Below are 17,000 nucleotides of genomic sequence, written 5' to 3' on the forward strand. Positions count from 1 at the left end.
ACCCAATGAGACAAGCATCCATCGCTTCCCACGGTGCTTCCCATTAGTCTAGTCAGAATTTCCTTTCTGGGGCGCATCACTCAGTAGTATTCTAACTACAAGGGCTCATGGAGAGATATTCTTTTCAATAACATATATTCCGGTGCAGTAAAGCAACAAAGTGAAAATACAAACATGTGGTCATTCTAGAGGCTTCATGGAAACCAGGCAGCATGTACCTCCTCCTACGGCCCTTGATACTATAGCACTTCCTAGGTAACTATGTAGTCGAGGGGTTAAAGGCTTATCAATAAGATGGGATTCTGAATGTTTACCTAGTCAAGAACAGCATTTGTCCGGGATAAGAATGCTTTCAGTGACGATTGGGTTTCCGCCGAGTAGCGGAACCTGCCTTTTTGCCCCGTTGGTTGAGCTTTAGGCGTTTGATTTCTTTCAATAGCTGCTTATTATCACTCTCTAACTTCTTTGCTTTCTTGGAACGAGTTTTGGTAGAGCGTTTTTTAGTGCGAGTACGACGCGAGGGTTGGTCGGACGAGGAGTCGTCACTTTTGCTTGATTCATCGCCACTTTCGCTTGATTCATCGTCACTTTCGCTTGATTCGTCGTCACTTTCGCCTGCTTCTTCGTCACTCTGTTTGCTCTCAACGTCATACCCCCAATAGGCATTCTCGAGCTCTTTGGCTTTCATATAGATCAGTCGGTCTCCACCCAAACTACCTCCGTTGACAATTCGTCGAATAAATCCCCTTCGTTCGAGCGTGGTTCCGCCCTGTTTCCATTTGACCAAGACACGCGTGTGGGGATATCTCTCTTGCGGTGGCCTGATAAGTGCCAGGGCATTTGCATTGGTATCATCATCATCCTCAACCTTCCAACCTACACCAAGTATATCTTGAACATCATCGCGCGAGTATGTGTAAGACTCCTTGGACATTCCGTTTTCTTTGGTTTGTATTTTAGCATTTCCGCGAGTTACGCTGAGCACCTGCTCTATACTGCGCGGGTCGTATGGTAGTGAAGATCCTGCTCGCACACGATAGATCGGGCTCTGTTTTTTGCCAAATCGGACAAAGATCTGGGACCCCATTCCAACTGGCCACCAATATAATACCTTCCCGCGTGATAGTGAACTGTATTCTTTCCGCATTCTTCCCTCCAGAGCATCAATACCATCAACCTCATCAGAGTCTGACTCCGACTCCTCCGACTCAGATCCTTCAGACATTGAAGCCGCAGAGTCTGTATCATCAGGCAGCTCCTCTACATCAGCTGGCCTTTCTCCAAAAAGAGACTCAGCAGTCTCAGACGGGATATTCCAATCTTCTGGCAAATGATCTTGCCGGTTAAATAGAGAGAACATCTTACGCATCTGAAAATATGCTCTCCATTCTTCCTTAGGATTACCCTTGACTTGAGCTGAGGCCACGTAGTGTTTGAAGGAATCATATGCTATTCGATATTTCCCAGTAGACACTTGATTTAGGTCAAGGGAAACCTTGTGAACTTTGTTCGCGCTGGCGATCGCGGTGTTAAGCTCTCGGAAAAGTTTTTCGATTTTCGAGAAGTCAGGGTTTTCCGAGTGAAGCTCGTTCTTGATTTGGCTCCCGTGCTTTCTGACAAACTTGTCCAGAATTTTCTTGTTCCAATCCGTGAGCTTGGGTGGTTTGTAACGTTTCTGGTGTTTGCGTGAAGACTCATCTTCGGACATGTCGTTCATCGCCTCATCATCGGATTGATTCTCTTGAGGGGCGTTTTCTTGAGGGGGGTTTGGCGATGGTTGTTCATGAGACGGCTGTTCGTCAGATGGTTGATCTTGATTCATCGCCTCATCATTGTCCCTATTGTGTTGAGAGGGTGGTTTCCCAGGCCTCTTTTCATGAGGTAAACCTTGCGATCTCTTTTTTGTGTTTTCAGACATATTCGTACGGGTTTGCTTGTTTAGCTAGTCCCTGGTCAAGCGATCAGAAGCAGCAGAACAGCACTGTACTTATACTCCAAGGAAGCTACTCCTGCGGATCGATTCTGGTTTGCAAAAATAGGATTACAGCCATGTCCGTCCCGTGCCGATGCCTGGCGCCAAACGGTGTCGCAGGGTAAATGAGTTCGTCTATTATTTGTATCGATCAGAGATGCGAAACTGAATCGTATCATAAAGAAAGCTCAGAGATTTGCCAAAAGCGATACAAATCCCCGTGGTCGTGTACTATTAGGGTACTCGAAACAATGTTTCTCTTGCTTATCTTCGTAATAATAGCCCTTTCGCGTGACTCTTACCAGCACAGGGATTATACTCGGTATGTTTAGCTCCAAGAAACTAAAGACAGCCAGTACTAAATTAGAAAATCATCTTTAGAGATGAATATTACTATTTTGTCGGAAATTCCAACACTGCAAACCACCCAACAACAGCAACTAGTTACTCAACGCAATCTTTAAATCTTGCCCATACCGCAACAAGCTGCTCTCTTCATCACCGAGGGAATCTTGATCTTATAGAATCCACAGAAGAGTGGCCAATTACGTCAATCATTACATACACACCTCGACCCAGCAGTGAACACAGTGAGAGCTATATATTCTCTGGCACATACACTCTTCCCTTTTCAATACATACGCCAGTGCAGAGTACAGCACCATCAGCCTTAGCCAATCTCCCTGCGCTGTCCGCTGGGAAAGTCATGCCTATAGCTTTCTTCCTCCTTGCTTTCTAGCTGAACGGCCATACCAGCGGGCAAATATGTTTTCCTCCACATATACTCTGCTTTTAACTTGGGGAACCACACCCTTATACGGCCGCCAGGCATGCGAGTCGGAACCTGACTTGGCTCGCCGGCAGTAGCTAGTGTTCCTCTCCAGTCTTAGTATTCTAGAAAATAAATCTACAATTGGGTCGGAACCATGGAGTTGCCTGGGATAACCGTAGCAATATCCTCAGTCTGCTACCCAGAAATAAGGATGCCAATCATTCGATCATTCCTTGGGAAGCGCAATAGAGACTCGGCTCTGGATACCCTCAGTCAGGTTGATCAGCTGTGACAGGGCGTTGGAGCACTGTATACAGCTGTTCTGGTAGGTTTCGGCTACGGCCATCCATTGTTGTGCGTCATGCTGATGGAAGCTGATTGCCGCCTGTGCCTCTTGTAGCATGACCTCCTGGATTTTTATATTGTTTTCCGCCAATACCCTGGCCTCTTCCACTGCCTTGGCCTTTTTGGTCATCACATCCAGATCTTCCGCGAGCCTGGTATTTTCTTCGATGAGTTTCTGAATGCAGATTTCCTCACTCGGTTCTGGCGAACTCTCATCCGTATCGGTAGCAGGTGGCGTGGATCCTACTGGGCTAGTGATCTCTCGTTCAGTGGCATGGAAAGATTTGCCAACTTCGTTATATAGTCGCATATAAGCTCGAACAGAGTGCTTGCTGAGGTTTTTTTGGAATATAAGGTTTAGTGAAGGTTCTTTGACCTTCCACGAGTAGCGCATGTCTTCAGCTTCCAGCAGACGAACCTCGGTTGGCGTGACTTCAATTCCTAGTGTTTCCCCTGCCGGCTATGTTAGGAGCTGTCTGTTTCTGGCTTACTTTACATACTGATATGGTCCGCTAGGCGCTGTCGGCACTTGGTCCTCCACCATGCGCGCTTTTGATTCCCTAGGATAATGCTTGGTTTTCCCATGATTTTGTTTGTATGAGAGCTCTTGAACAGTTGGGTGGGCAGCGTATATATATTTTTGCATTGTGCTTGGAGTTGGCGGGAACCTTTTAGTGTCGCACAGTCGCCGCAATACCATACTCCGTATACGAATGTTGCTTAATAACCAGAATAGTATCTACATTCTCCCTTTGATCTGCTTCCCAATAAAGTCAGACTACCACAGACAGCACAAAGTCAAGGAGTGAGGTAGGACCATAGACTGCTCCTCGCCCAGGGTTGGAATTCATGCTCAAACAACTCCACGTTCTGGCCTATATTCGCTCGAACTAGACGTCGAAATTGGTTGCGCACTTGACGACGGGCAGAGACTTGAGTAGGTTAGTCTACTGTAGGGCTCATGGAAAGACTGCAAAATACCAGCTACCAGCATCCTTCCCTTTTGTTTGTCCATCTCTGATGATAGTTGCTTTTTCCACAACGGGGCCCCACTGTAGACTTCGATCAAATCGTGATGCCCAAATCGCCGGGGGTCCTCAGTTGACACGGGATGCAGCGTATCATACACCGTGACACTGAGTAACTACAGATAATCAGCCGAGCGGACCCGTCTTTTGCACTCAAATCTTACATAATCTTCATCCTCCTTGACTAGTGCCTGCAACCAATCATGAGCGCCTTCCCAATCGCCCTCCTCGTCTAGCTGCCAAATCATGGAGATCCGGCGGGTTCGGATATTCCTCTTGCGATGCCCCTCTAGTAACTCTTTAATATATGGAAGCTGGGTTGCAATCCCAATTCCAGTCGCGACCATGAGGATGTGGCCGTAGTCACCCATGGTGTCGGAGGCTCTACCAGGCGCAACCGCGGTAGGGCCGTACGGGCCGTCAATCCATGCTCTGTACGCTTGGCTTGATTTGGTGCGGCTGGCAAGCCTCCTTGTAAATCCGGATTGCTGTCGAATCAAGAGGGAGATGGAGGCTGCTCTACCTGTGCCGTCGTCTTGCCACCAACTAATCGTAAACGGATGCGTCTGAAAGAGATAGAAAAGACCGACATGGGGAACGTTCAGTTCAATCCGCTGTCCAGCACGGATGATCCACGGTCGAGAAGGCCACAGTGTCACGCGGAAAACATTCTCTCCTTGGAACTCAATCCTTAACTGAGTAGATTTCCTTCCCCGTGCTAGATTTCGGAAAAGGATGCAGACCGACCGCCACACGCAGGTGGCCACGAAGATGATCAGGCAGCAGAGGAGATAGAGATCAATGTACTTATTGGATACTGCATCAGTATGTCGCCAGATGGCATAGAGCGCTAGTAAAGCACAGGTCTGGTGCATTCTCAAGAATACCTCGTACACCCGCTTTTTGACCAGCGGTATGAGGATCAGAGAAAGAAATATGCTTGCTATCTGGGAGCCTAGTTAGTTGCCTTCTCTGAGCAAGGATACTAAGGCATACCAGGATTCCGTAGACATGCGAACTATTGGAGGTTGAGATTTTATGAGTTCTTGCTACGATCAAGACATGGATGATTCCCTGGATGACCGCCATCGCGCCAATGGCTCGATGAATGGCTCCGTAGGTCTCGAGCGACACTCCCAGCAGATAGGCACCAAATTCATAGCCTCCCGAGATGTACATGGGGATTAGGTTGATCAACGACAAATGCGCAGCGCGGACGCCAGCGTCAGAAAGTGACTGGACTCGGATCAAATTACAAACTAATGTTCCGATCATATAGAGGATAATAACAAGCAGGCGTAACGGTGATGAGAGTAGGCTGACTGGCCACCTGTGGGAGACAGGATATAGCAGATATTTTAATACAAAGTGTCGACAACGCACAGACAAAAAGCTACAAAGGGCTGAAAGGAAGTGAAGCAAGATCAACAATGACAGTAAACTTGCTAGGATAATGGTGTATATTAACTCGATCATTGTATAAGCTCGAAGATCAAAACCAAGACCAGGTCAATCTCCACGAGCTAAGGGGTTTGTGTCTTCCTTATATACACCGAGACAGTGCAGTCGCAACACCAAACAGTTTCGCAATGATGCAGACGGCGATTCGTACAAGACTGTAGGCTATTCAGGGCTGTCATCTGAATGGGTCGGCGCCTGGCGCTCCATTGACTCCAGAAGTTGACCGCGGTAGGCACAATATTGACAGAACCGCAGAAACATATCTTGATCTGTATCCTCAGTCGAATTGCTTCTCATGGTCTGGTTCAGCCGTTGCAGGTTAGGGTAGATACCATCCTAGAGCACTATTAGTTGGCACACAGGAAGAGGTCAAATTATCAATTACTAGGTCTTTGTCACCAGGGGGCCAGTTTGCGTCTTGCACCGAGTTATAGGTCACTGTGGCCCGCGGATGATTTATAAAGAGGTAAACATCGGCTCCAGCAAGTGTAGCGAGCTCGTGCGCTTTGCTCAGCAAGGTCCGGGTCCTCTTGTTAAACGTGGTCCGCTCACGCCGTTGCGGATCAGAACCTCCCATGGTGTGTTGAGTCAGGGAGCAAGGGTTGCAGATATGTTGAGATACTTGCCGCCGTGCTTTACACCTGGATCTTTATGCCAGCCCGCGAGGTGAGAAGCAGCCTTGCCGAAATTAGGATCCGGTTCTATGATGGAGCAGCTGTCGTTCGAGCAGCCCACTTTTACTCCACGATCTACGGGGTACATCCCTATTTGGGAACACATGAGAACTCTAAACAAACCCACTGATGGAGCACCGAGATGACAAATTCTGAAATTACAACCAACAAATCTTATGGAAAACTAACTTAATCTAGTCGGAGGTATCGTTATCCCCCTGAATGCGAGCCCTCTTCGCTTGTTTATCGGCCGAACCGCGGCGGCGACGTTTACCGCGCGGCTGGGTATCCACATGGTCACAATCCGTGCAACAGGCTGCGCTGGGGAAGTGGAAGTCAGGACGGCCAAATGGGGAGTGCAAGTGCTGCTTGGCTCCAAAAGATGCCAATGAGTCAGGGAACCCGCTGATTCTCCAGCGCTTCCTCGCTTGGCTTTCCAGATAGATATTGACCTCTATCCCCGAGTGGGCCGTAACAAATGAGACCGCCTGGCGATATCGTCCACAGGCGCCGCAGATTTGCCCTCCATCCACTCGCGAACCAATCTTCTGGGTATCGGTGCTGAGGAACAGCCCATCAGGGTACAGTTGATTCAGCTGGGCGACGACGGTCTTGGCATGTCCTCTGCAGCGGACGGTGCCATGACACCAGAAAGGGTTGGCTGGTTCCTCCGGCAAGCTGTCGAGGAGGAAGAAAAACTGGGACGCAAGCAAAGCCGTTGCCGCTTCCCGTGCCATCCGGGCAGCGCCCGGATGGAAGAGAACGAGATTCCGATATTCCTCCATCACCTCCACGGCATCGATTCCGCCCGCCGCGTCTGGAAGTGGGACGTTGAGCCGTAGGTAGTCTGGCTTGGAGCCATCCTCTATCTGGTCCCACATCCTGGACCAGTGAAATTCCGTGTCCATTGAGGACATCCAGGCATCGAAACTTCGACGGATGAAGCCATCCTGGAAGACATGTTGGAAATGGGGAGATGGGTCAATGGCTCTCGGAGCAATGCCGGTCCCCAAAGAGAGAAGTTTAGCCGGGTTCTTCCGACTCGGCCATATCTGTCGACATAGACGATGTGCAATATCGGCGGCCAAATTATCCTGGAGGCCCCCATCCTGGAACGAGCCGATACCAGGAATATCAATAGGAGGGAAAAAGCTACAACAGCCGTAAGCATTGTGAAAGTAAAGAGAACGGAGTGAGTCTTACAAAGGTGCTGCTGCTGTAGCTCTCGCCCTTTAACGAGCCGTCAGCGTCACAAGTAGATGCAGTGTCCGGACGACTCACCCTTCCCAGGCAAGAGGCTCGAGACTTGTATCGTTCGGGCGAACAATGTCGTATCCTAGGGGTGATGTCAATGCCATAATGTCACAAATGAGCTGCTCCACGGACACTGACCGCAGTCTTCCTCCAAGATCTGCGCAGGGTTGAAGTTCCCGAAAATAAAAGACCTTGTTTCCTTCGCAATGCTTGTTGCCACAACCCCAAATTTGGTCCTAGACGATGTGATCGGCAAACCATCGACGTAAAGAGCTTCAAACAGCCGGCTTACTTCACCAAAGACTTCCTTCAACACCGAGTCAAAGACACGCCCACTGTAACAACCGTCATAAAGCAGCCACAGAAACCACTTATGCACACGGCCTAGTAAGGACCCATCTCCTAGCATCGCCTGGAAAGCGCGGGATAGGGGTGAGCTCTGTTTCTCTTCAAAAATTTGTCGTGCCATCTTGTCAAATATCCCCGTACATGTTTTCACATCCCATAATCTCTTGAAAAGCGCCAAAACGCTAAGTCCTCCTTTCCCCAGTCAGTAAGCGAGACTATTCCAAGAGTGAGGCGACTAGAGACCGACCTGAGCTAGTACCGATCGCGAGGTCGATCATGTTCTGCAGTGGACAGGACCGGCCAAGGTGCTCTTGGACAAGAACCAGAAACTCCAAGGGTATGACCCCTCTCACGCCGCCGCCGTCGATGGCTAGTACAGTGGGGTTTGCTGTTGGCGGAAGAACATCAACCGTGAAAGGCTTCTGGTAGAGGCAGCAGAGACACACGGATACCGTGAATCGATATTCAATCTCGCTTGCGGGAGACCCGTAGACCTGTGCACAGTGATCACATAGTGTATGTCCACACTCTAATCGATGCTGCGCCGATTGGATAAGGCAGAAGAGGCATATTCGATTGGACCTGATTGAGGAAAGGTGTCCACTCAAAGCTCGGAGCTGTTCTTGCCGAAGCCTCCAGGACTGGAAGCCCATCCTTTCTAGCTGGTCAAACTGTTCGACCATCCGACATTCTACCATACCGGTTAGCTCCTCAAGGGGACGCGCAGACTGATGGCTCGTTGTTCTTTTCAGCGCAAGAACGACCGCGGAGCGATAGAGGGCCTGGAACACCATGCGGGGTGCGAAAACTATATAATTTAGCATGTTCGTGCTTTCAAGGATCTTGAGGATTTTACCAGGCATCCCTATCTTATAGTGGTCCATAATCAATGCCGATGCTATTGACGGGGCCAGCTGCTCATAGCCGACTCCTGCTAGCATCGCGACCTCTTGATAGTGCGCAAGATGCGCAGTCAGCGAGCGTGGTACTGGATTACCTACCCGGACTGCTTCCAGAACGTTGAACGGCAGGGAAGGTTCCTGTGCAAAATGCTTGGCTGCTAAGCCAAAGAGCGCCATCAAGTGGTTTGCATTGAAGAGGGCGTGGTGGTCCTGACGAACGGCTGACATATCATCCAGTTGCCCAGCGATAAATGCGCTCAGTTGTTCATACCTGGCGGTCTCGGACAGACGTGGGTCGAGACAAATAGTGTTTACTGCTGAGAAGACCTCGCACTGGGCAGTAGGAGCAGCAGTGTTCAGCCGCTGATGAAAGGCTTCTACATCATCTACCGTCCCACGAGCAGTATTATCAAACACAATGGCAATGCGAGGACGGACCGGGGTTGGCAGTGTTGAGGCTGCCCCCAGGTTTATGCATTCGAGTAGGAAATCAGCGACATGCATAGGACTAGGAAAATCCGCAACAAAGATACAAACTAGATCACTGAATAGGAAAATCAAACGTGCCCAGGCAGCACGCATGACTGTTTCTTTAGACAATGCATCCCAGGTAATGGAATAACCCTCTGGGGTGTGTTCAGGTGCCAGACTCGGACTACTACATGTTAGGTGACCATCTACAATCAAACGTGGTCGATTCAAGTCACAGGAGCGGATATCACGACGCAGCCGCACCGTCGCACTGGAGTGGTGTCTTTTGATGTTGTTCTGCGGATATATCTGCCTTAATCCCGCGTCCTTTGCTTTGTGGCCAAGAAAAGCGCATAATGCCGGATATTTCGATTCCGGAGAACCCGATTCAGCAAGGACACGCTTCAGTCGTCCATGGTCTTGAAGGAAAAGGCCGTGGTCTCTCCGCTCTCCAACGTCAAGCCATCCAATTTCATCCACCTGGCTCATGTCGACAAGCATACGGGTAGCACTGGGTAAAGGAGCAGCTGCGAATCCTAGTGCTTTTCAATTCCAGATGCGACTCGAGAAGCTCGTACGTGTACTGGTTACAGAATAGGCTTGCAGGGATTTTGAAAACAAAAGACGGGGCAATAGACCATGCTGGGTGAAGTCCCTCACGGTGGCTCGCTATGTGTGGAATCACGCACTTCAGTATTGCGACACAGATCGGTAACGCGTAGCAGCTATGCTCAAACATGAACGGTGGGGCTGGTAGCTGACTGTGATTGGAAAATTCAAACGAGCTCCCACCCGTGGAGACTTCGCAGGCTACCTCGGGGAAGTGTGTAGTGGGGCAAGCCCCTGGTGATCGGATGAACCGTGCATTTGTCATGCATGAAACCTTATTCTAGCTCGCGGCCTAGACCATCAAGCGAACATACTGTAGGGATTGGATCGACCGAGCAAGCCCACATCTACCGATTATGGAAAGAGTCAGGTTAGGATATTCAAGAGCTCCCTTGAGCCTGAAACCAATGTCGAAGTTATTCCGAGCTGGGCATCGAGTATAAAGGTTTTTCAATTTCTCGTAGCGAAGAGGCAGCAGGCGTTGATTCTTTTCACTCTTTAAAAATGGATGCATCCCGTGGCTTCGACTTTCCCCAAGATTCGGTGGAGAACAGCTGGTTGTCAGAGAACTTGTACGCTCAAGATCCCCACTTCAGCGACACAGAACTTGAATTAGGCTGTGACCCGATGCTGGGAATACAGCACCCCTTCAATACAACTTCCCCCAACTTATTCGATGATGCTTTCCCGGATATATGCAAGAGCCTCCAAAGCTGCAAGTATGCTCTCCGTCCCCTAGCATGTCATAACTATCTTACTAATTCTTTCTACAACAGCTCAACAGCGGGCCAGAGAGTCTGCTCTAGCTCTCAATACAATGCCACTGATGGGCTGTACACATTTGAAAATCTCTCTACAACTTCAAGCGCCGACATACAACAATCTCCCAGCCTTACATCAAGCATTGATAAGGGCTTCATAGAGAGATTTCTAGCGACACTAGAAAAGCTCTCCGTTTCTTGTGAGAGAATCTCGACGTCAATCGAGCGTTTCTCTGAAAAGCTTGATAAGACTTCGACTACAGTGGAAAGCTTTCACTCGCAAGCACAAAGCATATCCAACATCACCACTGTTGCTATTGATGGATTCAATGTGAATGTTGATAGTCTATCTGAGAGGATCGATGGGCTCGCCGAGACAGTTGGAGAGATTGTCAAACGTGAGCGTATCGCGATGGAGAAATTCGGGAATTTTGCCGGGCATGTTGATCAGCCTACATCCTCCTTAGACAGCCAGCCAGGGATGAATCGGCACCGGCGCAGCTCAGACTGAGAATGATGTATTATAAATTATGGAAATACAAGAGAATTACTTCAGCAGAATTTCTGAGTACCTAATAACTTAAGTTTCTTTGTTTTTTTTTCGCAACTAGATACCGTCAAACATTGACCGTGTCGTGCTCTTTTCAAAGGTCCTGGTTCACAATTCGCCATTAGAGGCTTCAATTCATCTGTCCTTCAGGCCAACTTCCCTCCGGACGGAAACCCGGCACTGCTTGCCGGCAAGATATCAGATTACTTGTGACCGTTGAGCACGGTAATTGGCGCGTATGGGCTAGAATGGGTGATAGAGTTCGACGGACCGTACCGAGAATCCGGTACCGAAGGGGTCATAAACTGTTAGATTGAATCTGTCATCCAGCGGTTATGCATGACACGAGCAAGCCGGACCTGACCATGCCTGGTAGGGTAGTACCCACTGTACGAAAGCCTTATAGCAAAGCTAGGTCTCAGAGTGGGTACACTGCGTGACCCATTGATCATGGCAGCGGACCGCCTGAAGCCCAAAGGCGATCTTAGCCAGGACAGTAAAGGGTGACATTAGCAAACATAATAGAGCTGCGACAGACTTTAGGCTTGCATACAATCTTAGTATATGTTATGGAAGCCTTAATATATCTCCAAGCTTAAAACCTGCGACCCCTATAGAACCGTAACTACTCTACCTTGCCATTTTTAGCGCTATATACTCTAGGCAGTCCAAAAAAGCCAGATGATGCAGCGAATCACTCGACCGTCACTTGAACCTATCTCTGAAGAGATCACCCCTACCGATCACAAAGTCCTTGGGTACGGCGGTACCACCTCCAATATCGAGCGGCTCCCGTCTCGATTACAGCGTTCAAAGCGTTCCTCAACAGACCTACATCAGCAGCTTGAGGATCTGGCGTACGAAATCAGTTACCTGAGGGCAGAGCTACAGTGGCAAAGAGAATCCAGGCAGGCTCTATTACGATTCCAGGAGCAAGTTTTTCGCATGTTCCACACGATGGAGGACGCTTTGGTACAAGTGACTACAAGCTTGCAGCAATGCGAGGAACGGTACTTTAGTCTTTGGGGAGTCACGCCTGGTACGAACTCCGGAGAGAACATGATCTAGATGAATCCCTGCTGTGGTCACTTTCCTATTCATGTGTCGTATTAGTCCAGTACAGTACATCATTTGGACTCTTAAATATTATCAACTCAAAGTGTATATATTAGGCCAGTAGCTAAGTCATTCAAGCCGCAAGAGTTTCACAAATAAACGACTCGAATAGGAAAAGGAGCGGGTTCTGATACAGTGCTGACTGCAGCAAGGCCGGAGCCACACTCTAAGCTAATTATAATGCCCTTCCATCATTAAACGAAGATCGTCGCTTGTCATTGAGCCAACAAATTGACTTGACCGTCCTGTAGACCGCACGTTGCCAATGTTGAATGGTCCCTTTAAAGTAACCACTAATGTTTGATTGGCACCATTTTCAGCGACCACCTGCCCAAATCTGTGCCCCCCCTGCGTCAAGGCAGTGTCTTCCTGTGATTGCGGTATCGTAATATTGTTGTTCGGGTTGCCAGCTAGAGTATGGGGTGTTTGCGACCGCACTCCATCGTCTTTAGGAGTGATTTGGGTGGAATTGTGCGGTAGAAACAATCCAGAATTTTTTAAAGACCCGATATATTTCTCCGCATATTCACAAATAACCATACATTGTTCGATCACTGCCTTCTCGTCTTCCAGGTCCTCGCGTGGGCCTGATATTTTAGTCGACCCGATAGTGAGTTGCTGTAGCTGGACCCCAAGGTTATGTGCTATGTCTTTAGTCGTCTCGTCGTCGTTGTGAAAAGGGTCGCCGGGGACTTCACTGGTATGCCTTTATGAGAAGATGTTAGTAAGGTAAAATCTCAAGTAGACAAGAAGTGCCAACATTGATGTCTGGGTATTGATCACTTGCAACAATGACTCCAACCTTGTTGCAAGGTTTTTGAGCTCATACTGAAGCCTCTGCGGGGTTTCGTTGCGATCTTGATTCACGGTTTTAGAGAGCGAACTTGTCGACTTAATGGCGGCTGTAATAGCCGCTGCTGAAAGACTGATATCCGAAAGATCCTCCATGCTTGAAGTGTGCTGAGAGATTCCTTCAATTCCGCTTGATAAAGCTGTAGTAGAGGTATCAGGAAAGTAGTGGGACAAGATTGTTAACGAGGTCTTGGATCTGACTTTACGTAGTTAATGTTAAGAGACAAAGTCATCATCAGAAGGCGGGCACCAATCATCGTCGGTATCTAAGCGCCTTGTAGAAACTCCAGGGCCGAAGAGGCCTACGTCGAGTGAGGCAGTCGCAGGGCGCAGTTCCGCGACACACCTAAACCACTAATAACATCAAAGAATGAAGATCTAATTTTCTCAATCTAGCTGCAAACGGTGGTTTAAATACACAAATAATAATAGGCAATCTAGCCGGACACATTTCCAAACTAGGTTACCGTAGATTCGAGTGCAAGCCATTCTTGATGCTCATACTGGCCATCATCCTTCCTATTGACCGTGATTTGCTGAAGGACACCAGATTTGCGGAGAACGACAAGGTTATCAACGAGGGCAGCAAGGTTCCCCGTACTTAGTGAGACTCCCCAATCATATACTTTTCTGGCCGATACCCAGACATCTTCAAAATGAATATGCTGAAGTTTTCTGTTGTGCTTCAGGCAGAAATCTTCAAGATCTGATATCTGAAGCCAACAACTTCCTAGCTCCAAACGAAGTATAGAGGGGAGCTGGATTGAAGCTAAGCAGGGCAGGAGACCAGTGCTATCGACAAGCATAACATCAGTCACGGAGCCCAACGCATCGGCCATTTTTTCCAGAAATCCTTGGTCTGTAGTTGAGATATAAGAGTTGAAGCCGAAAACCCCAAAGCTGCGAATAGACACTCCATGCTGTCTGAGACACCTCATGACTTCCACAAGAGTCTCAAGATGCATAAGCATCGAATCGTTCCAATCAAAGAAAAGACTGGTCGCTAACCAACGGAATGGCTGGTCGATGCCGTCTTCACATATCAACTGGATGGTCTCAAGGCGGGCAAAACATGGAAGGCATGCGTGCAATGCTCGGGCATCATCACATTTCGCAAGAATCTTTTGCTGCTCCTTTGACAGCTCGCTGAAGTAGTTGTGGATTGATTCGTAGGAAAATGACTTTTCCCGAAAGCTCCACCACTGCTCTCTTTGATCTCTTATAAACTCTGCTGGGCTGTAAACACATGAGCGAAAGTACTCCCATGAACAAACATCTATCATTCGTCAATGAAATTACCTTGGTGTGAGGTAGTTGTATGACTTACATGGGTCGATAAGCTCCGGCACTTTGTAACGAACTACCTTCACATGCTGGGCGAATGTGGAACTCGAAATATACCTAAGGCGTTCGAGACCGGAGGCGGAGAAGGTGATGCAGATTGTCTTGAAAAGATAAGGGACGCAGACAGCTCTTAGCTTTCGAGACACACACGAAAGCCTTATAGCATCATCTTCCATGGAGAGCTCCACTATCATGCTCAGCAACTCGATAGGTAGACGGTCAATGCCGTGGAAAGACATGGTGTGATGAGTTAGTGGAAGTTGGGATCAGGAAAGTATTCACTGAAGGTCAAGAATACATTATATGGCCGGAAACCCCTACTATGCTGGATTTTGGACTCCTTGAAGTCCTTTGGCCAGAGACTACAGGCCGACACCATCTGGGTTTGCAATAGTAAGCCAAGGACGGCAACCTGACCCATCCGCGAACCCGAAAAGTGCTGCGAGGCAAGAAATCCGAATCAGCGATTCCTATTGGCCAGTCTGGAATCTTTATGTGATTGGCCATTGCTTGAAACTAGTGGCTCCACTGCCGGTCCGCTCAATCGGAACCTCAAGTGAGCCTCGGCTGCGATCGAACCTCAGAATTTCAGGACAGTCCGCTTCTCCTTCCCATCCAAAGACATACAGACCTGTTCTGAACTATAATTCATTCTAGTGTATTTATGGTCACAGTGAGAACTCTACGGATATAAGTGCATTTATAATTGGTGACGATAATGCTTTATATTTAAGTTAAGAGGTAGTGTGAGATAGGGTGGCAGAAATAGCAGCTCTAGCTCTTATATTCACGATAGCCATCAACCTCGCCGAAAAACCCTCCTTCCCAAATCAGGGCGCAAACCGCGCTCGTATCATGCCATCTTTGCCCATAGTTTGCTTTTCACGCGCCTCGGGAGGATGACGCAGTCTCTTTTTCTATCCCGACCAGTTTTCACATCCCGGTCCAAAAGTGTCAGTCTGCAGCCATATTTTATGTCCCTGCCCTTGCAAGCAGGACCATTCCACCAACCGAGAGGCGCGCGCGGATGTGATCTGTAGTCAGGATCCCATTTCACCAGATCGCATGGCTGTAGTTCCCTTATCGCCGGATATTTGTAGAAACAGTACTCTGTATAAACCCTCCTTCTTGTATTGGTGAAAATCTTCTCCAAAGGTAGTTTTACCGTATCATGGCCGTTGATAACGTCGTAAATATTCAGGGTAATGCCGGACGAAAAGTGGACCTCATATTTGTCTTGGTCGTATGCCCATTTGCCTTGAAGAGCGGCAAAGAACCTTTCACTATCGTATCTAAGATCACCTGAATGATCACCTGCGACGAGGGCAAGGTAGAGACGGGTGGTCGATTTTCTGGGGCGATAGGCGCTTAAGTTATGGCCGATCAGGGCTGGGGAACATCGATCAAATGTCAAGGCAAAATCCAGCCAACTAGTATCTTTAAAGATCTGCTTCCAGAGGATAGTGCTGGTGTCCAGGATGTTTTCGACGTCTGCTGGGGTCAAAAAGTCCTTGATGCTTAACCAAATATCTGCTGGGGTCTCAAAAAGCTTCATTATAATCCACCGGTGCTGGCGCTGGTTCGTCTAAATCGTGCCAGGTGAATGTTATTTATACCTCGCGGCCGGGCTAGGGCGGACCTACCACAGGACGCGACACTGAATAAGATCGCAGTGATAAAAAACGTTATAATCACAAAGCCCGCTGTCGCCTCTCCTATGTTTGAGACATAGCATTCTCTTAACCCAGGTACCGCAACGTGTGATGAGGGTCCAAATCGTTTTTATCCTCTACCAATTCCTCCAAGCAGCCTCCGCGCTGTTTACAGTACGTTCAACTTTCATATAATCAGGCAAAGAAACGATTGACATTAGGGGCTTAGGTAGGAGGGGTTCATGTGCGAGGTGTGAAGGCTGAAGTACTTCCAAGATATGAATTTGCTCGTGACTATGGTGAGTTAGTTCCGATAGCTTTAATATCTAAAGCTCACTCCGAGCAAGGCCAGAATATTGCAATCATCCATCAGGTTATTGACCATCCAACATCCAATAAAGTCTGCCCTGACTACAAAGGAAAGCCAGATGAGGAGGGAGACTTGAAGATAGATGCCTCACCTGGATCAATTATTAGGTTGCAGTACCTAAAGGAGCAGCTGCCTAGATCAGATCATACCGGAAGGGGCTTTGTCACATGGTATGGGATGCGGAATCTTATTGCTCCTGATGCTACAACTTTTGATGATATCATCGACTTCCAGGAGGGCCAGAAAGGAGACAGTAAGATAGCACTATGAAAACTAATGCATAACTAATTACAGTCACAGTCCTCGCCAGCTCTCATTCTCACAATATGTCTTTCCGAATACCCTCTCAACTAGCGTACGGTGACACTTATACTCTTTACTGGGTATGGAACACGACCTACTCTCTAAATAATGGATTTCTTGTATGTTGTCTTGTCCGAGTATCTTCTTATTCTAATCTAGTCCTAGTCATTTACTTCATGCATTGATATCAACATAGTTGAGAATTCCACAACGGTA

At 48.2% G+C, this 17,000-nt stretch overlaps 9 protein-coding genes across 9 annotated transcripts; 2 read left to right on the forward strand and 7 right to left on the reverse strand.

Moving 5' to 3' along the window:
• Positions 1–311: 311 nt before the first annotated feature.
• Positions 312–1,708, reverse strand: BDV17DRAFT_300913 (uncharacterized protein; the record flags this gene model as incomplete). Its single annotated transcript, XM_073764144.1, has 1 exon — positions 312–1,708. One exon carries the CDS (start codon positions 1,706–1,708, stop codon positions 353–355), a length of 1,356 nt encoding a protein of 451 aa, XP_073611476.1. The 3' UTR covers positions 312–352.
• Positions 1,709–2,970: 1,262 nt separating this feature from the next.
• BDV17DRAFT_295275 (uncharacterized protein) lies at positions 2,971–3,674 on the reverse strand (the record flags this gene model as incomplete). Its single annotated transcript, XM_073763033.1, has 2 exons — positions 2,971–3,542; positions 3,590–3,674. 2 exons carry the CDS (start codon positions 3,672–3,674, stop codon positions 2,971–2,973), a joined length of 657 nt encoding a protein of 218 aa, XP_073611477.1.
• Positions 3,675–3,887: 213 nt separating this feature from the next.
• Positions 3,888–5,296, reverse strand: BDV17DRAFT_295276 (ferric reductase family protein; the record flags this gene model as incomplete). The annotated part of the gene is made up of 4 exons (XM_073763034.1): positions 3,888–4,021; positions 4,071–4,233; positions 4,282–5,064; positions 5,114–5,296. The coding sequence occupies 4 exons, from the start codon at positions 5,294–5,296 to the stop codon at positions 3,888–3,890; spliced, it is 1,263 nt and encodes a 420-aa protein (XP_073611478.1).
• Positions 5,297–6,446: 1,150 nt separating this feature from the next.
• BDV17DRAFT_300917 (patatin-like phospholipase family protein) lies at positions 6,447–9,716 on the reverse strand (the record flags this gene model as incomplete). Its single annotated transcript, XM_073764145.1, has 6 exons — positions 6,447–7,404; positions 7,456–7,482; positions 7,534–7,588; positions 7,645–8,046; positions 8,102–8,662; positions 8,711–9,716. 6 exons carry the CDS (start codon positions 9,714–9,716, stop codon positions 6,447–6,449), a joined length of 3,009 nt encoding a protein of 1,002 aa, XP_073611479.1.
• Positions 9,717–10,340: 624 nt separating this feature from the next.
• Positions 10,341–11,108, forward strand: BDV17DRAFT_295278 (uncharacterized protein; the record flags this gene model as incomplete). The annotated part of the gene is made up of 2 exons (XM_073763035.1): positions 10,341–10,555; positions 10,613–11,108. 2 exons carry the CDS (start codon positions 10,341–10,343, stop codon positions 11,106–11,108), a joined length of 711 nt encoding a protein of 236 aa, XP_073611480.1.
• Positions 11,109–11,831: 723 nt separating this feature from the next.
• BDV17DRAFT_284576 (uncharacterized protein) lies at positions 11,832–12,215 on the forward strand (the record flags this gene model as incomplete). Its single annotated transcript, XM_073760555.1, has 1 exon — positions 11,832–12,215. One exon carries the CDS (start codon positions 11,832–11,834, stop codon positions 12,213–12,215), a length of 384 nt encoding a protein of 127 aa, XP_073611481.1.
• A 98-nt stretch (positions 12,216–12,313) lies between these two features.
• BDV17DRAFT_274167 (uncharacterized protein) lies at positions 12,314–13,276 on the reverse strand (the record flags this gene model as incomplete). Its single annotated transcript, XM_073759094.1, has 2 exons — positions 13,024–13,276; positions 12,314–12,969 (listed from the first exon to the last, which is right to left on the reverse strand). Coding segments are annotated over exons 1-2 (719 nt in total), but the record flags the coding sequence as incomplete, so codon positions are not given.
• A 224-nt stretch (positions 13,277–13,500) lies between these two features.
• On the reverse strand, positions 13,501–14,858 carry BDV17DRAFT_274168 (uncharacterized protein; the record flags this gene model as incomplete). The annotated part of the gene is made up of 2 exons (XM_073759095.1): positions 14,443–14,858; positions 13,501–14,391 (listed from the first exon to the last, which is right to left on the reverse strand). Coding segments are annotated over exons 1-2 (1,069 nt in total), but the record flags the coding sequence as incomplete, so codon positions are not given.
• Positions 14,859–15,144: 286 nt separating this feature from the next.
• Positions 15,145–16,014, reverse strand: BDV17DRAFT_300918 (uncharacterized protein; the record flags this gene model as incomplete). Its single annotated transcript, XM_073764146.1, has 1 exon — positions 15,145–16,014. One exon carries the CDS (start codon positions 16,012–16,014, stop codon positions 15,313–15,315), a length of 702 nt encoding a protein of 233 aa, XP_073611484.1. The 3' UTR covers positions 15,145–15,312.
• Between the last annotated feature and the right edge of the window lie 986 nt (positions 16,015–17,000).

The sequence above is a fragment of the Aspergillus undulatus genome (assembly GCF_047715775.1).
Source record: "Aspergillus undulatus strain CBS 261.88 unplaced genomic scaffold BDV17scaffold_65, whole genome shotgun sequence".
NCBI lineage: Eukaryota > Fungi > Ascomycota > Eurotiomycetes > Eurotiales > Aspergillaceae > Aspergillus > Aspergillus undulatus.